This window comes from Pongo abelii, chromosome X (assembly GCF_028885655.2).
Source record: "Pongo abelii isolate AG06213 chromosome X, NHGRI_mPonAbe1-v2.0_pri, whole genome shotgun sequence".
NCBI lineage: Eukaryota > Metazoa > Chordata > Mammalia > Primates > Hominidae > Pongo > Pongo abelii.
The window spans coordinates 106631166-106656220 of NC_072008.2; the positions used below are offsets into that span (position 1 = coordinate 106631166).

The window sequence follows — 25055 nt, forward strand, 5'->3', positions numbered from 1 at the left end:
GAATGAGGGAGTTGGGGTTGAAGAAAGGAGCTCTCCACTGTTCCAAAGCAAGTCCATACAGTCTCTCCCAAATTAAGTATATAATCCTTTTAGTCCCAAACAGTGGCTGATGAAGGGAAAACCATGCTAGCCATGCCAAGAAATAAGATACTTTGGTTAACAGCCCTGCTACTTAGAAGAGAGGGCTCCCTCGACATAATGTCCTGGCATTGGATAAGAGGAGAGGAAATGACTAAAGATAAATTCTTAGCATGCTACCAAGAGTAAAATTGGATGAGGACGGGAAGCCCTAGGTCAGACTGTTCACAATTTCTTGAAGTGTTGTGGTGGCCACGACTGGTATACATTACTAGGAGTTCTTTTAATTGTCCTGGTCTGTGAGGGGCAAGCATTTGTTAGGTAAATGCTGGGATATTTGGTCCCAATAGGCAGTGGCTATAGTAACTTCAATCCCTTGGTTACCTCAGAGGTAGCTGGCTGACATTCCTATCAAAATACCCAACTGATATGAGATGTAAACATTGAGATATAGGAGAAAAGGAGACATGCATTCGTCCACTGGGGGTATAGGAATGAACAGACGGTTGATAAACATATGTTCCTTGTTATAAAGTAAAATCCTGGCTGGGTGAGGTGGCTCATGCCTGTAATCCCAGTGCTTTGGGAGACCGAGGCGGGTGGATCACTTGAGGTCAGGAGTTCGAGATCAGCCTGGCCAACATGGTGAAACCCCATCTCTACTAAAAATACAAAAATTAGCCAGGTGTGGTGGCTAGCGGCTGTAATCCCAGCTACTCGGGAGGCTGAGGCAGGAGAACTGCTTGAACCCAGGAGGCAGAGGCTGCAGTGAGCCAAGATCACACCACTGCACTCCAGCCTAGAAAACAGAGCGAGACTCCATCTCAAAAAAGAAAAAAAAAAAAAAAAGTAAACTCCTGTAGGCAGAAACCAGTACTGATGATGATTTAATGTGATCTTGTTTCCCTCCTCTGCCTTCACTCTACCTTGGAGTGTTAGTCACCCATCCCAATCCCAAACAACATGAAGGTGATGTCTCAGCCATTATTACTTTCTGTCTCCCCTACACACATATACATACACACACACACACACACACACACACACATTAATGAAATACTCAGGACAACAGCAGACACAAAGTAGTCTTCATTTCTTCCACACATTGGAAACATTTTCAATTACAGTTCAGCTTCTCTGAGGTCCACATCAAGTAGTAAAATACCAACAGCACAGAAAAGCTGGGTTGGAGGAAATCGCTGCTAATGAGGCACTAAGCGAGAGGCTTCACTTAACAATTCCAATAGACAAGCCGGAGGCCCATGCAAGTCCCTAAGAAAAAGAGTCATTTTGGCTTATGCCCTGAAGGACTTCTACTCTGCACTTTCTCCTCAGAGTGTGCCTATGAAGTGCCACTGTAAAGAGAGGTCCTTGCTTAATGGCCACTAGTAAAATCCTAACAGAGAGCTAATCTGTTTGGGGAGCAGCTTTTTTAATAGTGGTGATTTTCTTCTCAGCCAGAGCTTCTCACTGGAATTAAAAAGACCCCAGCCACACTGACAGTTGCAGGTTCCACATATTCCTACTATATTCTAGTAGGATTCTGGGCCTTCAGCTCAGCCCAGGAAAGCTCAGAAATGCATCAGGCAAATGAGCAGAGCTAGAAGGTCACTTTAGAGAGCCTAAAGTGTTTGAAGGCAAGTTATTCCAATTGACCTGGGTAAGAAGGGTGTGAATGGTATTTCTGACCCTTTCAACTATATAGTGGATACCCCCGTTTCCAAACATAGTGGTAACTCTTAAGAAAATAAAATCTATTTGGGAGTTGCTCTTTCTTCTGATAGGCTTAACAGAAAAGTCAAGAAAATGTACTGATGGGTATCTCACCCATGAGCCTCATCCTTTCCTTCAATTTCATGGTTACTCTTGGCAACTCCCAACTCATCCTAAAATACCCAGAAAATAGAATCAGACAACACTTTGCCTTGCTTCAGTCTCAAAGGGTGGCTCTGAGTTCTCAACCCTGGTCTGAGGGTGCCGGTGGCAGCAGACACAGTGGAGGTAGTCTACTACATTATGGGTGAAGAGTGAGCGCAATGGATGCAAGTACTGGAAGAAAAGGAGCATGAAGCCAATGGAAATCAGATAAGCAATAATGAGCTGCAAGGCAATCAAGGAATGACAGTAATTCAGTAACACTTTAACTCCAAAGAACTTAAAAACCAAGACCATGATCACATTCTCTACCAACCTAACACTATAGTGCAGGCCCATATGTCCCCAGTTCTGCCCTTTGTCGACGAGATCTCTGTCTGCCAACCTCAACTGCAAAGCTGACCAGCAAGAGAAGTTGATGCCAGCATAGAGGATGGTGACTGAAATCAGGACCACCAGAGTGCCGACCCGGCTGAAGTTTTTCTCAATGTTATTGGGCATCTGGGCACCACTCCTCCAGAACTTAATCCAGGGCTCAAAGAGGATGATCAGGAAGTTGAGCACTAGGAAGGGCACAGCCTTCAATTTCAAAGTGGCTGAGAAGAGCACCAGAATCAGGAGGCGGGAAGTGATCTCCAATGTCCGCCAGATGGTGATGCAGAGGACTTCTAGTGGCCCAAGGCGAATCTTGTAGTCATCGTACTTGATCTGGATAGCCAACATATTGCAAAGGGTGGCCCCATAGGTGACAGATACCAGGGAAAATACCATTAGCACAACTGTTAAGAAAAACAAAAACAAAAACAAAAACAGGCAATCAGTCAATGTTGGTAATGAAGGCTGTACTTATAACCCAGAGGTCCAGAGAGATGACAGATGAGACTTGAGAGCTCCAGTTAAGAGCAAATACAAATATGATCACAGCTATGTAAACAAATAGCATGCATTTGAATAGACTTTCTCCAAAGGCGGTATATAAACGGCCAACAGGTATATGAAAAGGTGTTCAACATCACTAATCATCACAAAAATGCAAATCAAAGCCACAATGAGATATCACCTCACACCTGTTAGAATGGCTATTATTAAAAAAAAATAAGTGGTGGTGGGGATGTGAGAAAAAGGACCCTTGTACACTGTTTGTGGGAACATAAATTGATACAGCCATTATGGAAAACAGCATGGAGGTTCTCCAAAAAATTAAAAACAGAACGACCAAACGATCAAATAATCCCACTGCTGGGTGTATACCTAAAGGAAATCAGTATCTCAAAGAGATATCTGCACTCCCATGCTCATTGTAGTATTATTCTCAATAGCCAAGATATGGAAACAAACTCAGTATCTGTTGACAGATGAATGGATAAAGAAAATCTGGTATGTGTGTGTGTGTGTGTGTGTGTGTGTGTGTATGAATATTATTCAATCATAAAATTAGGGAAACCCTGCCATCTGTGACACACAGATGAACCTAGAGGACATTATGCTAAGTGAAATGAGCTAGACACATAAAGAAAAATACTGCATTGTCTTACTTATATGTGGAATCTAAAAAAGTTGAACACCTAGAAACAGAGAATGGGTGGTTACCAGGGGATGGGGATTTAGGGAAATGGAAGGATTTTGATCAAAGGCTACAAACTTAGAGTTATAAGATAAAATTCAGAGCTCTAATGTACAACATGATGACTATAGTTGACAATAATGTATTGTGTACTTGAAATTTTTAAAGAGAGTAGATTTTAAGTTTTACCACACACACACACACACGTACAAAAATGGTAACTATGTGAGGTGATGAATGTGTTAATTAGTTTGGTTGTGGTAATCATTTCACAATGTGTACATACATCAAAACATCGCATTGTACACCTTGAATATATACAATAAAACAAAATAGATGCACAAAAAATTGAAAGAATGAACCAAAATATTTTTTTGTGTGTGATAGTCTTATATCAGTTTTAGAAATCTTTTTCTCTGCATTTCTCTATTTTCTAAATTTCTCGTGATGAACATATACTGTAACACTTTAATAATCATATAAATATACAAAATAAACTTCCTTAAAAAGCATGGGTCTTAGAACATTGAGAAGTCACTAACATGAGAAGAGTACATAAAAGGTATCAGGCAGACTTTGCTGATGAAGCAGGCTTTGGAGCAAACATTAAATAAGGCAGGAAGAACTCTATCTGAAAAAATCCAGTCTTAGGAGACTCACAGAGAATGCCCTTGCTAATAGAAGTCCCTTCTTTGATGTATATCTTCTTCAAGGAACTAACATTGTTTGTGTGTTTCTAGAACACTTAACTTCAGTGATGTGTCAAAACGTGTATTGAAAATTCCATGAAGGCAGGAGGGACCATGTCTATTTTCTTCACTGCTGTATTCCCAGAGCCTAACATATTACCTGGAACATAGCAGGTGCTCAATAAATGTTTGTGGAATTAATGAAGACTTCTGAGATTAGAGAGGTGCATAAAATACCTAATTAGGCTGGGCGCGGTGACTCATGCCTGTAATCCCAGCACGTTGGGAGGCCAAGGCGGATGGATCACCTGAGGTCAGGAGTTCGAGACCAGCCTGGCCAACATGATGAAACTCCATCTCCGCTAAAAATACAAATATTAGTCAGGTGTGGTGGCGTGCACCTGTAATCCCAGCTACCTGGGATGCTGAGGCAGGAGAATTGCTTGAACCTGGGAGGCAGAGGTTATAGTGGGCCGAGATTGCACCACTGCGATCCAGCCTGGGCAACAGAGTGAGACTCTGTCTCAAAAAGAAAAAAAAAATTAGCCAGGCATGATGGCATGCCTGTAATCCCAGCTTCTCAGGAGGCTGAGGCACGAGAATCACTTGAACCCAGGAGGCAGAGGTTGCAGTGAGTTGAGATCGCCCCACTGCACTCCAGCCTGGGTGACAGAGTGAGACTCCTTCTCAAAAAGAAAAAAAATTAAAAATAAAACTAATTAGAAGTCCTTGGTTCTGGCCGTGCACACGGTGGCTCACACCTGTAATCCCAAGCACTTTGGGGGGCTGAGGTGGGTGGATCACCTGAGGTCAGGAGTTCAAGACCAGCCTGTCCAACATGGTGAAACCTGGTCTCTACTAAAAATACAAAAATTAGCTGGGCGTGGTGGTGCATGCCTGTAAGGAGGAAGGGAAGAAAGGGAGAAAGAGAGGAAGGGAGGAAGGGAGGAAGGGAGGAAGAGAGAGAGAGAGAGGAGAGAGAGAGAGAGAGAGAGGAGAGAGAGAGAGAGAGAGAGAGAGAGAGGGAGGGAGGGAGGGAGAGAGAGAGAGGGAGGGAGGGAGGGAGAGAGAGAGAGAGAGAGAGAGAGAAAGAAAGAAAGAAAGAAAGAGAAAGAAATCCTTGGTTCAGCGGTTCAGCTGTATGGGAACTTTTGGAAGTCACTGAATATCTGTGTACCTCAGTTCTCAATTCACTGAGATACTCAAGAGTTGTTTATATTTGTCATCAGCAATGTCAATTCATTACCCCCATATGTTAGGAATCTCTGAGTTTGCAGCAGAGTGGTTCAAAAATTTCCAAACCCTGTTGCCTCACCCATGACATCCATGGAACCATATGTTAGAGTAGTGTCCCTAAAGAGCCAGGATGCTCCCTAACCTACCTAAGCATCAACTATAGATGACACAGGTGGCCCTTTCCTTTTCTTCCTTTATGTCAGAGGATGCTGATCACTAAGAAAAATCCAGTGCTCTCAAGAGAAGTGGGAGGGCTGAGGAATACTCATCCAAAAGGAAAGCTGGAGCTTTCTGTTCCTATTAAAACACTTGATCTAGGGAAAAGGTGGCCATAGAGATGTCAACTTAATCTTTTACTTTTCATGGAGGAAAAGTTAAGATTTCCCCCATGTAAACCCAAAAGGAAGCACAGCTCTGAGTTCTTCAGCTTTAAGTAGAGTGCTGGAATCTCAGAGACTGGAATTGGAGACTCTTGAAGTGGTGACTCTTGTCTTTCTCAACCATTCTCAGTCCCATCCTCAAGAGCTGATGCACCTTATGTAACTGGGAATGTGAGAGCATACATCCAACTGTGTGGCGATGCTTTCCCTTACATTAGAACTGATTTATTGATTAGTAGTGTAACAGAAGGAAAAAAACCTGATGCTTCCAATAAATGTCAAAACATTTTCAGTCTGTGTCCCTACAAATACACTCATGCCATAAGAGAACAAAATACACAGGCTCTGGAGGCAAACACCCTGAATTACAATCCAATCTTTGCTTATGGGACCTTGGGGGAACATACTTAAATTCTCAGTGCATCTGTTTCTTCGTCTGTAAAATGAGAATAATAATTATCTCATAGGGTTGTGGTAAAGATTAAATAAACATTTACATGTAAAGGGCTTAGAGAAATGCCTAGAACCTAGTAAATTCTTTTAGCTGTGTTCTTCTTTCTTTTTCTTCCTTCTTCCCTTCTTTCTTGTCCTTTTTCTCCTCCTCCCCCTCCTCCTCTTTCTTCCTATTCTTTGTCATCTTCATCATCCCCCTATTTCCAAAGGTATGGTAGGTGGGTTTACTTTACCTGGATACTATCCTGGTACTTAGAAAATCAGGTCATTTTAAAACTGATAGAACATCTGAAAGTAAGCCTTATAAAAATGTAAGACTCATAGCAAGAAAACTATACAACTTTACTGAAGAAAACTATACAATTTTACTGAGATACATTTTAAAATATTTAATAAAATGGAGAGATTTATCATTTCACAATATGAAATCCAACAATCCTATAAAGATGTAAATTCTCCCAAAATAACCTAAGTAATTTGATGCAAATCTCAATCAGAATCTCAATGAAATGTTTTTTTTTTTTTTTGCTGTTATTATTTTGCTTTTTCTGTAGGATGAATTAAAAAATTATCTTGAAAATTAATCTACTTAAAAGATTGGGGAAAATTGTTCTACCAGATGAGAGATGTGATAGGCCTTTGTAAGAAAGGCACAAAATCTAAAAGCAATAAAGAATCTGAATACATAAAAATGTAATACTTCAGAATGCCAGAAGATACTACAAAGTGTATTGTGGATATTAAATATATCACACACATATTACATGTATGACATGTATATACATATTTAAAACGCGTGTATGTACAAGCTAAAAATTATACAAATATATGCATACATACTCATTCATAGCAGAGAAAGGATTAATAACAAGAATAAGTAAATAGCTCCTAAAAATTAATATGAAAAAGACAACCCACTAGAAAAAGCGAGTAAAATATATAAACAAACAATTCACAGAACACACAATGACCAAACACAAAAAGATGCTCAGCTTCATTCATAACCAAAGAAAGCCAATTATTTTAAAAGCCAATTATTTTATAATTATACAAATAAAGAATATTGAGTTTAGGATATGAAGAAACAGAAACAGGCACATTTGTATACTGTTGGTGAGAGTATAAATTCATATATCTTTTTGGGAGAGTTATTTGGCAATATCAATAAAATTTTAAACATACATATCCTTCCACCCAGCAATTCTACTGCTATAAATTTATCCTACAAAGTCTCATTCATGTACACAGGCATTTATAAAAATGTTTACTGTGGCATAATTTGCAATCAGAAAACAACTTTTTTGCGAAAAATTAAAATTTGTGAGGCCGACATAGGGCTCCTGCCGCCCCTCTTTCTTCCACAGTGTGAGGTCCTTAATCATGGCCTCCAAACATCTGCAGAAGTAAAGCATCATGGGAACTTAACTAAAGCTGTCCTGAGAAGGGAAGTTGTAATGAGGGGAAAAAATAACTTGGGGAGGTTGTGCTACCTTTTTCTTTTCTTTTTTGAGACAATCAATAGAATCCTATCAATAGAAAATTAGGAGAATAAAAATAATCTAATTCATATAAAAGAAATCTATATTATATGTTTATTATTGTTATACATGTATATATAAATAACTTGAGAAAAGACATACTAGCATACTGTACTTTTGAAAAAGACTTTGTTGACAGAATGTTTCATACAGTCCATTTTGGGGCAAAAACATGTACAATATATATTGTATGTATGTTTATGTTTATATAGTAAAAATAAGTCCAGAAGGATATATACTGGATGATTAACAGAGGTTATCTTTGGGGAGTGAGATTACGTTTCCTATTTTATATCTATTCTGTATGGTTTTTAATTTTTACTATAACCATGTCTGACTTTTTTAATTAAAAAAAGATAAAGACCAAAACTGGTAATGCATGATCACGAAAAAAATTTTCAAACCATACAGAAGAATTTAAAAAAGTAAGACTGCTGACTTTTCATTCCCACTCCGCAGAGGTAGTTTCTTGCATAGTTTCCAGAAATTTTCTGTGCAAATACAATTACTTATATGTCAGTTTGTGCATGTATTACTTTTGTTATTTATTTATTTATTTATGAGATGGGAGTCTCCCTCTGTCGCCCAGGCTGGAGTGCAGTGGTGCAGTCTCGGCTCACTGCAACCTCCACCTCCCAGGTTCAAGCAATTCTCCTGCTTCAGCCTCCCAAGTAGCTGGGATTACAGGCACCCACCACCACGCCTGGCTGAATTTTCTTTTGAGACAGAGTCTCGCTCTTTTGCCCAGGCTGGAGTGCAATGGTGAGATCTCAGCTCCCAGGTTCAAGTGATTCTCATGCATCAGCCTCCCAAGTAGCTGGGATTATAAGCATCCACCACCATACCCGGCTAATTTTTGTATTTTTAGTAGAGACAGAGTTTCGCCAGGCCAGGCTGGTCTCAACCTCCTGACCTCAGGTGATCCACCTGCCTTGGCTTCCCAAAGTGCTGGGATTACAGGCATCAGCCACCATGCTCATCCTTAATTTTTTTTTGTATTTTTAGTAGAGACGGGGTTTCACCATGTTGGCCAGGCTGGTTTTAAACTCCCAACTTCAAGTGATCCACTTGCCTTGGCCTCTCAAAGTGCTAGGATTACAGGCGTGAGCCACCATGCCCAGCCGTAATGTACACCTATTTTTATTAGATGATTTAAAGGAAAAGCATCATCATTTCCAAAGAGTTTTCTCCTCAAACTACTATGTATGTATGTGAACAGCTTCAAGACCAATAGAACTTCAAGAACAATTCTTAGTGGGGAAAGAAGACAAAAGAGGGCAAATTTTCTCCTTACCTTATTTGAGACATGGGACTTTGCCAAACAGGGTTAGAATCTAATAGGAAATGGTCCAAACCTGTACCCACACCTATACCAGTGCCTGCCCAAGCAGATGAAGCAAATCTCAGGCTGTTACAATTCATTAACAACAATTTATCTCAACTTTGAAAACACTGACTCACATTTCATCCTCTGCTAGAGGTCTTACTCATTTCAGGATCCCTCTTCTACAAGTGGGAAATTAGGTCAGTGATTGCTTTGTAACTTCCTCCAAAGATCACAGTGAAGGTCAGAACTTGGTCCAGGCCTGACTCTCATTAGTATTAACCCCACGCTTTTTTTTTTTTTTTTTTTTTTTTTTTGAGAGTCTTGCTCTGTCGCCCAGGCTGGAGTGCAGTGACGTGATCTCGGCTCACTGCAAGCTCTGCCTCCCGGGTTCACGCCATTCTCCGGCCTCAGCCTCCCGAGTAGCTGGGACTACAGGCGCCTGCCACCACGCTCGGCTAATTTTTTGTATTTTTAGTAGAGACGGATTTTCACCATGTTAGCCAGGATGATCTCGATCTCCTGACCTTGTGATCCACCCGCCTCGGCCTCCCAAAGTGCTGGGATTACAGGCTTGAGCCACCGTGCCCGGCCCACGCTCCTTTTCTTTCTCTCCACTGGCATTAGCAGAAATTATTAAATCATTGGTTCCCAAATGTGGCTGATCAAAATCAACTGGGGTACCTTTTAGAAATATATATTAAGATTGATTCAAGTCTGGGGAGTGAATATAATTTCAAAAAGAAGCTCATCACATGATTCTGATGATCAGTACTATTTGGGAACCTCTTATTAAAGACTGCCATCCTTAAACAAACAAAACAACTAACAGCATAATTTAAACATTTTGGGCAAGGGAAAATATCCTACTGACTGCTGGTATTACTAGCTTCTTCTGGGCCCAGAGAAGGTTTATCTGTGACATTTTTAGTCTAAACAGCTTACCTGTTTAAGAAATCTGGCAGGCTTGAGATGTCTGACTCCACAAGTTCTTTAACTATCTCCCAGTGCTGTCCGATAGAACTTTCTGTGATGATGGAAATGTTTATACCTGTGCCATCCAATACAGTAGCTGCTAGCAACACACGGCTGCTGAGAACTTGAAATGTAGCTAGTATTAATTAACACGTTTTTAATTTTATTTAATTTTAAGTTAAATAGCCACATGAAGCTAGTGGCCAGTATATTAGACAGCTTGGGTCTAGACTTCTAAGACCCTTGATTTAACTGGAGCCCTCCCCTCTTCTGGCCCCACTCACCTCTACCCAGGGGGACCTCTGCAGAGATCAGGCTCACATAGAGCTGATAGGTCAGCTGGGGCACTGAGCCCAGGAAGGCTTGGATCTGTGACATACGTTTGTAGGCATTGCGGTGCATAGCCAGGGTCCGGATGGAGTGGCCCACCTCCCATTCTATCAGCACCTCCTCGCCATCTATTAGCATCTTCTTTCGGGTGAGGCTGACATAGGGCTCCTCCTGCTCCTCTTTCTTCCACAGTGTGAGGTACTTAATCATGGCCTCCAAACATCTGTAGAAGTAAAGCATCATGCAAACTTAACTAAAGCTATCCTGGGAAGGGAGGTTGTAACGAGGGAAAAAAATAACTTGGGGAGGTTGTGCTACTTTATTTTTGAGACAAGGTCTTACTCCGTCACCCTGGCTGGAGTGCAGTGGCACAATCATAATTCATTGCAGCCTTGACCTCCTAGACTCAAATGATCCTCCCACCTCAGCCTTCTGAGCAGCTAGTACTACAGGCGCATGCCACCATGCCAGCTATTTTTAATTTGTGTAGAGAGGAGATCTAGACATGTTGCCCAGACTGGTCTCAAACTCCTGGGCTCAAGCAATCCTACTGCCTTGACCCAAAGTGCTGGGATCCTAAAGTGCTGGGATCACACGTGTGAGACACCATGACCAGCCTGCACTACTTTTTGTCTTTTTCTGTCTTCTGTTCTGATCATTTCTCATAAGTCAAAAGGTGGATCATGCCTTCTACAAGTTACATGAATCTAAATCCTTTTTTGTTCAGTAATAGACTGACCTAAGAACACTATTTCAGAAGTACTTGTTTGAGGACTTGAGGAATTGTTTTGTCTTTTTAAGAATAGGCCTGTGGCAGGTAGAAAAGTGCCTTGAACACAAAGGTATTAAGTCGATACTGTTTTCCTAGCAGAATAATGAAGGTTCCAAAAGGCCCTGTTTTCTTACCTCAAATTCGTGAGGTAAAGCATTCCTCACTCAAAGCATTCAGCTCCATAACCAAAGTTTTAGATTCTGCTTTTTCTTTTTCTTTCTTTTTTTTTTGAGACAGAGTCTTGCTCTGTCACCCAGGCTGGAGTGCAGTGGCGCAATCTCGGCTCACTGTAACCTCCGCCTCCTGGGTTCAAGCGATTCTCCTGCCTCAGCCTCCTGAGTAGCTGGGATTACAGGCATGTGCCACCACGTCCGGCTAAGTTATTGTTGTGTTTTTTTTTTTTTTTGTATTTTTAGTAGAGATGCGTTTTCACCATGTTGGCCAGGCTGGTCTTGAACCCCTGACCTCAGGTGATCCACCCACCTCAGCTTCCCAAAGTGCTGAGATTACAGGCATGAGCCACTGCACCTGGCCAGATTCTGCTTTTTCAAGAAAGGGCTCACAACCATATCTCAGCCAAAAAGTCTTGGGACAGATCAGAGAAAAAAAAATCTTTCATATACACAGGAAGCCATGAAAGCAACAAAAGTACTTAAAAAACGACAACTCAAACCTGAATGAACTACATAACTAGGCCCTCGAAAGATCACTGTAATAGTTACTTTTTGTGCCTCTTGACCCGTTTGTGGACAAAAGCCTTTTAAACTGGATTCTTTCTTTACAAAGAGAAAAACATCCTTATGAAAGCCTATCATCCTTGGAATAAGGGTAAGATGACATTTCCTGCTATGCCCCTCCCACCTCCCCCATACAAATCAGAAGTCTTTAGCAGTTCTGATGTGGTAAGTGGAAGAGAAGCAACTAGAACATCTTGTTCTGGAACACCTGAGTTACCACTTCCCCACTCACCTTGAATGAATAAAAACTGTGGACTACTTATGACTAGTAAGAACATTTGTAGTGGACATTAAGACATTTTGCCCAAGAGACTGAGGTCAAGGGTTGTATTTATCTTGTTTACAGCTCTTATCACTTAGTAGGTATTTGAGAAATATTTGCTGAGTAAATGAAAGAATAAGAAGGAAGAAAATAATACAGGGTAAGCAATTACGGGAGGAGAGGATAATAATAACAGCAATGAAATTTAACAGAAAAGTAGACCAAAGACAAGCCCAGAGGTTGATATGCTCTCTAGCCTTTAGCTCCTGATAGGAAAATTTGGAACATATGCTGGCTGCCAGTCTCCATAGATCACCCTAAGACTGATGCATGTGTACCACTCTGAAGCATGCAGTTTGAAATTTTCACCTTCTAGGGACAAACTCTAAGACCTGGGAAAGAAAAAGATGCAAAGAAAGAACAGAGAAGAAAAAGCAACACTTTATCCTATTCTTGTTCTGCATAAGTGCATTTTCAAAGAAAAATTTTAGATTTTAACCCCAACCCGTCAGTACTATTGCTAAATTGGAGAACAGTATTGGAGAAGGTGGCGGCATGAAATGTTCCGTTTACATTTACATAAATGTTCCGTTTCTATTCTCAGGGCTATTTTCTGGTTTAAGTAAGGGTGTTTGCCCATTTATAAGCTTCAGTAAATTAGAGTACATTTTCATTTCAGAAGTATGCTTGCATTTCATGTAAGACACCCGGACTCTACAAGCACCTTCATGTGCCTGATAACACTAATCAAGTTCCTACCTATCTAACAAGTAATTGGCCTTGAAAATAAGCGAATCCAGAGTATAATTTATGAGTTTTTAATTATCTTTTCTCTGCTGTGGGCTTAGCGGCCTGAGGTTATAAATGCTTCCCAATCATTTCTAGTGGAAGCTAAACAACAAAAATGAAAAACAGTACTCAACACTCCACACAGAGGGTTCACAAAGCAAACAAGAAGTCAAAAAGAGGGGAGGGTGCAGCTAGGTACTTTCTGAAATTTGCATCTTGAGAGTTTTCGATTGGTTAACTCAGTATATTGTATTTGAAAAAGGAGGGACGAATGGTTTATTTGCTCCTCTAGTGACAACTTTAAATTTCTTGGTTTTAAGGTCAAGATGAGGTTTTCCTTTTACAGCTTAACTTCAAAGATTTAGAACCATAAAGGACCTTTTAGATCACCCAGTCCAAAGATGAATATAGGCCAGCTGAGTTATATCTGACCAATAGATATGGTTTGGTCCATCCTGTGTTGTTGTTGTTGTTGTTGTTTTAGTCAGCTGTGAAAATTTAAAATGATGACATTTCATATAAAAATCCTGTCTTTGGAGCATCTTCTGAAAAGTTAGTGGATCTGGCAATACTGGGTCTGAATTCCAACATGGAAACGATGGGCCAGGGCTCTAGAGGGGCTACCTCCTTCAGGCAGGTCATGAAGATTTCAGATTACCATGGTACTCACTACTCCTCAGTATTTCTCTGAGACTTTGTTTTCATTTATCATCTCACACAAGGCTACTGTTTTTTCTTATACTAGGCCTGCTTCATTCATTTATGATACCTGCCTGGTCCCTGCAAGTGTTTGAATTTGAGACCCATGATTTAGACTAACCCATTTGCTTTACAGATGAGGGAACTCTATATGCCTTCCTGTGAAGGTATCTTCAGAGATTTTACCAAGAACACACAACAGTCAATGAGAGAGGGAAGACTAGACTCCAAATCTCCTGAATTTCAGGCCACTGTTTCTGTTGATATCCCATATTCTCTCTGATAGAGCCTAATCGAGTCCTCCCCACTTTAAAATTTATTGATAAAATTTCTTTTCTGGCTTTATTGAGGTATAAGTGACAAATAAAAATTATACATGTGTACAGATATGAAATTTTATAAAGGAGTGAGTTCCATCCTTAATCAGTTTCACAGACTGTTTTTAGTTGTCTAATGATGAGGTATCTTCCCATTGCAACACTCTGACCCATATTCCTCGGCTGACTGCAGTTGTCTGCCTCTCTTGCAATCAAGACAAACTTGGTCCATTCCTTACTCCTGAACTCATAAGTTTTGCAACATCTCTCTACCTTGAACACCCCATAGCATCCAGATGAGACTGTTGACACAGGTGCCTATCTCCCTAGGATTAAGTGCATTCTTTCCACTTCAAGGCAATCTGAATGGAAATACTTGATACTACTAAATTGTGCTACTGCATCCACATAGAGTGATGAACTGTCTTCCTTTGCCCCCTCCCAACTTCGTATCTTTACTGCAGAAATATACAAAGAGATAAACAGGAAACTGATAAACCGACAGAGAACTGAACTATATTGGGTTGGGGTACCAGATTACCACAGATGGTTTAAAATATTTTCCAGATGTCAAATTACTCTGGAAAATTTGAAAATGGCAGTAGCACCAGCCCAAGCATCTCAGGGTAAAGAAACTTTTATCCAATTTACAAAGCATCCAAAAGGTAGAGTCAAAATTACACACTCAGACCAGGCGCAATGGCTCACTTTGGGAGGCTGAGGCAGGAAGATCACTTGAGCCCAGTCTACATAACGAGATCCCGTCTCTACAAATTTTTTTTTTTTTTTGAGATGGAGTCTCACTCTACCGCCCAGGCTGGAGTGCAGTGGCACCGATCTTGGCTCACTGCAACCTCTACCTTCCGGGTTCAAGTGATTCTCCTGCCTCAGCCACCAGAGTAGCTGGGATTACAGATGTGTGCCACCACACCCAGCTGATTTTTAGTAGAGACAGGGGTTTCACCATGTTGGCCAGCTGGTCTTGAACTCCTGACCTCAGGTGATCCACCCGCCTCGGCCTCCCAAAGTGCTGGGATTACAGGTGTGAGCCACCACACCCGGCCTATAAAATTTTTTTTTAAATTAACCAGGCATGGTGACACGTGCCTTTGGTCCCAGCTACTTGGAGGCTGAGGTGGGAGGTTCGCTTGATCCCAGGAGATCAAGGCTGCAGTGAGCCATGATCGCACCACTGCACTGTAGCCTGGGAGGCAGAGCAAGACCTTGTCTTAGAAAAAAAAAATTTTTTTTAATAAAATTACACACTCTGCAGCTATGGCCTTCATGCACAGGGTGATCACGTCTTGTTGTTCCCATTCTAGTTTACACAGCCCAAATAGCATCGTTCATTGTTTTGGAACACAGGTACATACCACGTGTTCATCATGGTGGCATTTAAGATTTCAGGTAAGTTTTTTGAATGGTAGACAGGGAAGCCGAGAGTGGGAGGAAATGAGAGAATTGATTAGAGCCATAGTATCCATCTTGTAAATCTTTCATCTTTCTCTGCCCAAGTCTGAGCGGGGGGGTTGGTGGGGTAAGGAAAAGATTTAAAAGTTGCTCACCTGATAACAGGTCCCAAGAGGATTAGATGCATAAATAATGATAGCGGTTTATCTTTGGCTAGATCTCTGTGGACAAAAATGAGGGTCAACTGGACCATAATGGATGAAAACATAAAGAAAGAAAAGGTGTATGTCATCCAGTAAGTTTCACTATTCTTTCGATAGATTCTAACCATGTACAAAGCAGACGCAGCCTCCCCACAGTACAAAAAGGTGGAGAAAAGGATGCTAAATGGAAAAGTAAATCGGGGGTTGGCTCCACGGATGACATCTTCCTCCAGAGATGAAACCGGATCCACATTTGGCTCCTCAGGAATTTCATAAACTCTGTCCATTGTCGAGGTTCTTTCTGAATGTTGTGGTCTGGTGTTCATAGCACCCTCCCATCCATCCCCAAGAGAACCCTATAGCCGCTACAGTCCAAGTATAGGTGAGGAGAGCTCTGTCAAGTCCAGTTTGGGAACAGAGATTCACTAGTTAGAGCAAGAAACCGCTCTCTTCTAGATTCAGATTCAACTTGGAGTCTGGGATGGAAAGCCCAGGAGTACCACTTTGAACTTGACTCTTGATTGGCCCTGGATTCCAATCGTCAACATACTTGCTGTGAAACATGAACAAGACAAAAGCAAGCATCCCAGCGCCCCATCCAGAGTCCAACTCCGGGGACGTGAAGAGTCATGAGAACAGCGGCTTCCGTGGCGGCTCCTTTCGCAGACCCTCAGGCAGGGAGTAGCCGATCTGTCGGGGGCACCGACACTCAGCAGCTCCTCACAAAGAGTCCTGACCAGTGTGTCCTCTCAAGTCAGCGGAGAGCTGAGCCAGGGCAGAAGAGGGGGCGCAGAAGAAGGGGGGCAGAAGAGGGGATTCAGTTCAGTGCCTAGGTATCCTAGCTATTGCTAGGCTGTAGCTATCAGCTCGTCCGCTCACCTGCGCGCTCTCAGGACCTTTGCTGAGTCCAGGGTTCTCAGGATAGCTCCTCGGATTCCCCCAAGCCCCGCCCCCAAGACCGCCTGGCCCGGGAGTGGAGTATTGTCACCACCCTGTCTCCGAATGCAGTGTTGAGGGAGAGAAGCAGAGCGCGCTCGCTCTACAGGATCAAGAAAAGGCTGGAGGGGCTGCTTCTCCTCGGAGAAACTTTGCTAGTGAGAGGCACGACGTGCGGGGCGCCAACCTGGCTGGACGGATGTCGCCAAACTCTTGGACGCCGTCTGCTGCCAGGGTCCTGCCTGATCTGCGATTCCAGCTGCAAGAGGTCGGCAGCTTCAAAAACTAAGGCACCGGGACGGCGGGGGCGGGCGAGATGGGCGGGACGGCTGGGGCCAAACAAAACCAGCCGGAGAGTTCCCGGGCAGGCGGCCAGCCGAGGGATGCTCGTTGTGGAGTGGCGGGACAAAAAGGGGCTTGGGCCGCTCTTCAGAAGCACTTCTGACCACGACCTCCAGACCCAGGCAGGAGCCACAGCTTTACTCTTCCCTAAGAGCAGCAGGCGCCCACTTCTGCCCCGTCCTCCCTAACTAGTTAAGTGACTTGCTCCAACACTCACACTACCCACGCGGTTAAGCAGGTGTGTCTCCCTCCGCCGCAGGGTTGAACCTCCCTAGGTCCTATTGCCCTCCAGATAATATCATGAGGGGGGAACCTGAGAGGAATAGGGTCAGAGTTTTCGGCGGAGGGAAGATAGAACAGGATAAAGGTCAAGACTCAAGGTCAGCCCACAGACACTGAAAGCTCATATTTTATGCCTTGATTTCTCCACTTGCAAAATGAGGCCAGGATAGGAGCTTTAGAATGAACTTACAGGTCTTTGGTTGAAAGGTTATGAAGAGGTGTCAAATTCTAAACAGACTGGTAAAGAGCCGAGAGAGCTGTTAGTAAAAACTGAGAGAGGTGTCTTAAAGAGCTTTGAAAATTACCTGTATTCTTAAGTGTAATCCTCCCCCACCTCACTGAGCTTTTGTTTTCATATCTTCATTTGCATAATTCTAAACCTCAGAGAAAAAGAGAACACATCTGCCTCCTGGTAATAATATAGATGTAGGCCAGGCACAGTGGTTCACGCCTGTAATCCCAGCACTTTGGGAGGCTGAGGCAGGCAGATCACTCGAGGTCAGGACTTCGAGACCAGCCTAGCCAACGTGGTGAAACCCCATCACTACTAAAAATACAAAAATCAGCTGGTCGTGGTGGTTCGTGAGTGTAATCCCAGCTACTCAGGAGGCTGAGGCAGGAGAATCACTTGAACCCGGGAGGCAGAGGTTGCAGTGAGCTGAGATCACGCCACTGCACTCCAGCCTGGGCAACAGAGCAAGATTACATCTTAATAATAATAATAATAATAATAATAATAATGTAGCAGAGCCTGTGCCAATCTCCTTTTGCTGCAGGAAGTCAGTAAAACAAATCTACGTGAGGAGTGGCCAAGTAGCAGCCCCCAAAATGATGGCCTCCAGGTCGTCCTGTCATTATGTTGTTTTTTGTTTTTTTAAGGTTTCCATGATTGCTGCCTCCTTTCCCCAGGGCTGATTCAGGGACAGATTCAACATCTAAAGGTTGTCACCTTCTGAAGAAGACTCCGCATCTTGGTCTGCACCTATGCTAGCAGTTGGGCTAGGAGGCTGCTCCTTTCTCCTTTCCATTTCATAAAGGAGGTCAACATTATTGAGAACAACTTCAGAGAGTGTTCTTTTTCTTATTAGTTGGGACATTCCAACTGGGACAAGGTTCTCCACCACCAGTATATGGTGCAGAACCTCTTGGGGCTGCTCTAGGTACCTGTTCACAAGGTGAATCTCAGGCAAGGTGACCAATTAATCCCATTTCACTGGGATAGGGTGAGTTGATCCCCCTAACATGGGAGAGTCAGCTGGGCGCGGTAGCTCATGCCTGTAATCCCAGCATTTTGGGAGGCCAAGGTGGGTGAATCGCCTGAGGTCAGGAGTTTGAGACCAGCCTGACCAACATGGTGAAATCCTGTCTCTACTAAAAATTCAAAAATTAGCTGGGTGTGGTGGTGGGCACCTGTAATCCCAGCTACTCGGGAGGCTGAGGCAGGAGAACCCTTTGAACCCAGGAGGCAGAAGTTGCAGTGAGCCAAGATAGCACCATTGCACTCCAACCTGGGTGACAAGAGTGAAACTCCATCTCAAAAAAATAAAAATTAAAAAAAAACAAAACAAAACATGGGAGAGTAAAGCTAAGAAGAAGAATGTAGAATCCCAACGTTTACCTTTTAGCCTTTCTTCCTTCTTCTCCATGGCCTTGTCTCTCCCCAAATACAAAAATTTACAATGCCTTCCTACTTTGTTCCAAAATGACTCCTTCTGTCTGACATTCAAGGCTCTGTATAATCATCACACTACTTCCCTCTCAGATTTTGTTGCCCACACTACTCCTACCACAAGGCCAGCCGGTTTTCTCACTTCTCCTATTTGCCTTGCTCACTCCCACCTCTGCCTTGTTGATGCGATTTACAACCCCCTTCACCCTTTTCTCCATTAGTCCAAACCATAACTTTCTTTCAAGGGTCAGCCCAAGTGCTCCCACCTCCAAGAAGCCTTCTGTCACCTCCCCAACCCTCACTTTTCTCTCTTCGTGCTACTGGCACATGCTCTCTCATACTAGTCCTTCAACTATTTCTGTGTTTGTCCTGCCTCCCCTCAAAAAGTGTAAAGTTAGTGAGGGAAGGATGCTCAATGACTGTTTATTGTGGCACTTATTGATGACAATGGTGATTGACAAATGGTGATGATGATGACGCTTCCTCCCCCATACTTCCTCCATGAAACCATGCAAGACTCAGACACACTCATCTCTAAAAGCTGTGGCCACTGTAGCTGGGGCATAAACTCCTCTGGCTGAATAAGCACTGTCTCATTCAGCCATCAGCTCACAGAGGTTCCCAGACCACATGATCTGTCCCTTCTCAAGGATTTCTATAGCATTCTTTTGTTTATACCACAGTGTAGCACCAAAATTATTTCAAGTGTATTAATTTTTATTCCCCAACTAAATTATCAGGGGCTCCTTGAGGGCAGAGCCCTTATTACTGTACTTTTGTTGGACTCCCCCGTGACTGGTATAGACCTGTAAAGTTCCTGTCATCTGATCCCCCTCACCCACCAACTTCTCTATTTTCAGCCCTAGGACTCTCTGGCACTTTAGGTCACTAAATCCTCTGGTCTCTTATTTCCCCGTTCCTTTGCCCTGCTGGGAGTAGCTAACTGAGAATTTGCTGTTTCTGTCCAAACACTCTTTGCTCTCTCAGGCCATCTCAAGATTCCAGCTCTTTACTCTTCTTGGGACTAAAGATGCTGGAAATGTTGGCAGTCATAAGGCTGCTGAGGCTCTAGGAACCCCTGTCCCATTAAGAGCACTGATCTCCCACAGACTAGTCATCTGAGGTGACACCTAGGCTGCCTCCTGAATGCCAGGTAGTGTTCAAGCATAAATTTCTCCTCCTGAGAAGCACTAGAATTCTGCAAGAAAGGGGAAGACGAAGATCTGACTCCTTACCACTCTACTTCCAACCACTGACTCCACAGGAACAAAGAGCGCATCTAAAAGCCATGTGGTCTAAAAGCTCTTGGCATCTTTATCAGCATTCAGAATCCCTCTATAAGTCTCAGGGATGGGGTTGAGCTTTCCAAGCCTCTGCAGCCTGAAGACTGCCCAAAAGCCTCCAAGGAATGGATGTGTAAGAGGTGCGTGGCATCCATAAGGAAAGAGGAGAGGAAGGACAGAGATGTGCAGCAAGTGGCTGACAGTCCAGTCACAGAACACTCATTGGTGGTGTTGGGCAAGGCCCAGAGAATCAATAGCCAGAATGGAAGATGGCTTCCCTCTAAAGAATGCTCAGTTTGGGCTGTTAGAATGCTTAAAAGATATCTAGAGGCCAGGCATGGTGGCTCACACCTGTAAACCCAACGCTTTGGGAGGCTGAGGTGGGAGGATTGCTTGAGCCCAGGAGTTTGAGACCAACCTGGGCAACAAAGTGAGACCCTGTCTCTACAAAAAAGTAAAAACAAAATTAGCTACTCTGTAGTCCTAGCTACTCTGGCGGCTGAAGTGGGGAGGATCGCTTGAGCCCAGGAGGTTGAAGCTGCAGTGAGTTGTGACTGTGCCACTGCACTCCAACCTGGGCAACAGAGCAACTCTGTCTCAAAAAAAAAAAAAAAAAAAAAAAGAAAAGAAAAAGAAAAAAAGCCAGGCGCAGTGGTTCACACCTGTTAATCCCAGCACTTTAGGAGGCCGAGGTGGGTAGATCACCTGAGGTCAGCAGTTCAAGACCAGACTGGGCAACATGGTGAAACCCCATTTCTACTAAAAATACAAAAATTAGCCAGGCGTGGTGGCACACATCTGTAATCCTAGCAACTCCGGAGGCTGAGGTACGAGAATCGCTTGAACCCAGGAGGTGGAGGTTGCAGTGAACCGAGATTGTGCCATTGCACTCCAACCTAGGTGACAGTGAGATTCCGTCTAAAAAAAAAAAAAAAAAAAAAACACCGAATGCAAAATCAGTTGTATCATCTAGGTCTTATTTTTCTTTTTGCTATAAACTCCCTGAGAACAAAGACACTTGCCTGTTAGTTCTGAGCCACTCCCTCATCAGTATCATCCATAGCTGGGATTTGGGCCTGGAGTTAAAACAGAAGTAACTTCCCTGCAGCCCTCACCCCTAGCATTTTTCTTCAACAAATCTGGTTAGAAATGACATCTAAATTAGTCTTGAAGGGAAAGAAGTGCTGCCACATAATGCAGCATGGCATTTGGGATGTTGGGTGTTGCCAGGCAGCTGGTGAGCTCTATTTACATTGCCTGGTGGAAGAGAAGGGTCAGGGAGGGGAATATAATGATATTATTTAATTTTTTAAATAATACCCTTTATTTAGAAATAACTCATATGCCATACAATTCACCCATTTAAAGTGTACAATTTAGTAGTTTTAGTACAAAGTCATGCAGCCATTACCACGACCTAGTGCCGGAACATTTCATCACCCCAAGAAACCCATACTCATTAAGCACTCAGTCCCCATTCCCCACTCCTCGCAGCACTAGGCAACCATGAATCCACTTTCCATCTCAATAGATTTGTCTATTCTGGATGGAATCATACAATATATGATCATATATGACCTTTTGTATCTGGTTTCTTTCACTTAGCATGATGTTTTCAAGGTTCATTCATGTCGTAGCATGTATTAGTACTTCATTCCTTTTTATGGTAATACTACACTGTATGGATCTATCACAGAGAAACAGAACCAATTGGCACAAGGGGATGGGTGGAGATATATTTTAAGAAATTAGCTTATGCAATTTAGGGGATTGGCAGGTCTGAAACTTGGGGCAGGCTGGCAGGCTGGAAATTCAGAAAAGAGATGGTGTTGCAGTCTTGGATCCAAAGGCTTGAAATGCAGGCAGAATTTCTATATCGCAGCCTGAAGGCAGAATTCCTTCTTCTTCAGGAGACCTCGGCTTTTGCTCTTATTGCCTTAAACTGATTGGATGAAGCCCACTGACATTATGGAGGGTAATCTGTCTACTGATTTTGTTAATCCCCTCTGAAAAATACCTTCACTACAACATCCAGACTGGTGTGTGACCAAACAACTGGGCACAATAGCCTAGCCAAGTTGACACATAATATTAACCACAACAGGATTGTCTCCACTTCTTGGCTCTTATGAGGATCATTTGCAGGAATATGTGTTTTCAGTTCACTTGGGTACATACTTAGGAGTAAAATGCTAGATCATATGGTAACTATGTTTTGAGGGATCGCCAGACTCTTCTAAAGTGGCTGCACCATTTTACATTTCCATCAGCCGTGTTCAGCCGTGTATGATGGTTCCAATTTCTCCACATACTTGACAACAATTTTTATCTGTCTTTTTAATTATAGTCATCCTAGTGGATTTGGTTTGCATTTCCCTGAGAGCTAAATGGATTGACTGAGAGAGTGTGTGTGTGAGAGAGACAGAGAGAGAGAGAGAGAGAGTATGTAAGGGCATTTGAACACCAGCTGGTTACGTTCATTCAGTTATTTCACTTTTCTTCTTTTTTACTTAGTCAGATATAGCATTGTGGGGCATTCAGTTACTTCAATAAACAATTATTTGTAAATATTTATAATTGCAATCAGCAAGACAAAGATCTTTGCTCTTAAGGAGGTCACACAGTATAGTGGACATTTGTCCTTTGTGGGGGTTGCTGTCCAGCATATGAACCCCTTTATTTGGGAGAGAGGGCTTAGGAATCTTGGTGGGAAGCAGGTACCCCTTGCAGTCAGAACACAGGCACATGACCTTGGCTCACCCAATCCAAGGATCCATGCCTTGGACTGGGAGCCAGCGACCCAAAGCAGTGGAAAATCTCTGATTGAGACAGCTATGAAAATGTGCCTTTCAGTTCTCCCAGCATGGGGAATGTAAATGACCTTGGCCCTAGCTGCTAGGTTCTAAGTTCACCCCAATATTTGCAACTTTTCTTTGAGGCCACATTGCTCCCAGCCAATGACTGAGCACAGCAGTGATACTAAGTCAGATCCATTTCTGGAAGACAGAACTATTCCAATAAGCAGCTTTGGCTAAAGGACTACCATCAGCTAGGGCAAATTTTATTAGAACTGCTCTTCAGGCCAAGACTCTTCTTTCCCAACCTTCTTCTTGCCTTCTCTTATCCATAAAGGTCAGATTTACATTGCAGTCTGACAGTTCTTCCAGCATCTTCCAGTTCTCACCCTCTCTGTCATGGGCATTTCCCTCAATCAATCTCTTGCATACCTAATTCCATCTTAGTATCTGCTCCTTGGAGAATCTGAGTTAACACTGATGGCAGTTAGAGTGGTGGTGGTAGGCACTCACTAGTGCTAGGGAGGTGATCTGGTAATGGCCCAAGATTCATGATCTTTCCTGTTGCTTTCTACTCTTAGCTTGTCCATTGAGTCATCATGTAGTCTAGGGAGATTCCCTTTCTCCTCTTGGTGGTAGTAACAGTGGCAGCTGTGATGTTGGCTATATAGGCCTGAGTCTAGTTCTCCAGTCCAGCTGGTAATTTTGTGAGCTATTCAATATGATTTCAATATATACGTTTTCTGCCTAAATTAGACAGTCAATTTCTGTTGCTCACAACTGAAAACCCTCTGGATTATACAGGGAAGTGACAAAAACATTCAATCACAATACAGCATGATAAAGGTTGTGTATTAGTCCATTCTCACACTGCTATAAAGAAATACCCATGGCCAGGCATGGTGGCTCACACCTGTAATCCCAGCACTTTGGGAGGCTGAGGCGGGCGGATCACTTGAGGCCAGGAGTACAAGACCAGCCTGGCCAAAATGGTGAAACCCTATCTCTACTAAAAATACAAAAATTAGCCAGGCATGGTGGCATGCACCTGTGGTCCCAGCTACTTGGGAGGCTGAGGCAGGAGAATCAATTGAACCCAGGAGGCAGAGGCTGCAGTGAGCCGCGATCACGCCACTGCACTCCAGCCTGGGCAACAGTGTGAGACTCTGTCTCAAAAAAAAAAAGAAAAAAGAAAAAAAAAAGAAAAGAAAAAGAAGGAAGGAAGGCAGGCAGGCAGGCCGGCTGGCCCAAGACTGAGTGATTTATAAAGGAACGAGGTTTAATTGACTCACAGTTCCACATGGCTGGGGAGGCCTCAGGAAACTTACAATAATGGCAGAAGGGGAAGCAGGCACCTTCATCACGAGGCGGCAGGAAAGAGTGAGTGCAGGAACGAGGAAGTGCCACACTTTAAAACCATCAGCTCTCATGAGAACTCACTATCACAAGAACGGCATGGGGAACTCACTATCACAAGAACACCCCCATGAACACCCCCATGATCCAATCCCCTCTCACCTGGTCCCCCCACCCCTCACACGTGGAAATTACAATTCGAGATAAGATTTGGGTGGAGACACAGAGCCAAACCATGTCAGGTTGTAACAGAAGCACAGGGTCTGTGGGAGCACATGGGGCACCTAACACAGCCTTTTTTTTTTTTTTTTTTTTTTTGAGACAGGTTCTCACTCTCTTGCCCAGAATGGAGTGCAGTGGCGAGATCTCTGCTCACCACAGCCTCTGCCTCCCAGGGTCAAGCGATTCTCTGCCTCAGCCTCCTGAGTAGCTGGAATTATGGGCACGTGCCACCATGTCCAGCTAATTTTTGTATTTTTAGTAGAGACGAGGTTTCACCATGTTGGCCACGCTGGTCTCGAACTCCTGACCTCAAATGATCCACCCACCTTGGCCTCCCGAAGTGCTAGGATTACAGGCATAAGCCACCGCACCCAGCCACCTAATGTAGTATTTACATCTCCCCAAATGACATTAACTGTACACGACCTGGAATTGCTAGTCAGCTCTTATCACTAATTTTATAAGCTGCTTCAAATTGAAAGACTTGTGACCATCTCCCCAGTTTACTACTTCTTAGGCAGTAGTTTTCATAGTTAAGT

General features: G+C 43.1%; 1 protein-coding gene across 1 annotated transcript; it reads right to left on the bottom strand.

Annotated features, from left to right (window-relative positions):
- Positions 1–974: 974 nt before the first annotated feature.
- XKRX (XK related X-linked) lies at positions 975–17148 on the bottom strand. The gene is made up of 3 exons (XM_002831885.6): positions 15584–17148; positions 10397–10665; positions 975–2732 (listed from the first exon to the last, which is right to left on the bottom strand). Exons 1-3 carry the CDS (start codon positions 15955–15957, stop codon positions 1987–1989), a joined length of 1389 nt encoding a protein of 462 aa, XP_002831931.2. The 5' UTR covers positions 15958–17148; the 3' UTR covers positions 975–1986.
- Positions 17149–25055: the final 7907 nt, after the last annotated feature.

Excerpts from the sequence above, each read along its gene's own strand:
- XKRX (XM_002831885.6), bottom strand. The coding sequence starts at position 15,957 with ATGAACACCAGACCACAACATTCAGAAAGAACCTCGACAATGGACAGA. Across the intron at positions 10,666-15,583 it reads CTCTTGGGACCTGTTATCAG|ATGTTTGGAGGCCATGATTA; the intron begins GTGAGCAACTTT and ends TTACTTCTACAG. Across the intron at positions 2,733-10,396 it reads AGAGGTCCCCCTGGGTAGAG|TTGTGCTAATGGTATTTTCC; the intron begins GTGAGTGGGGCC and ends TTTTCTTAACAG.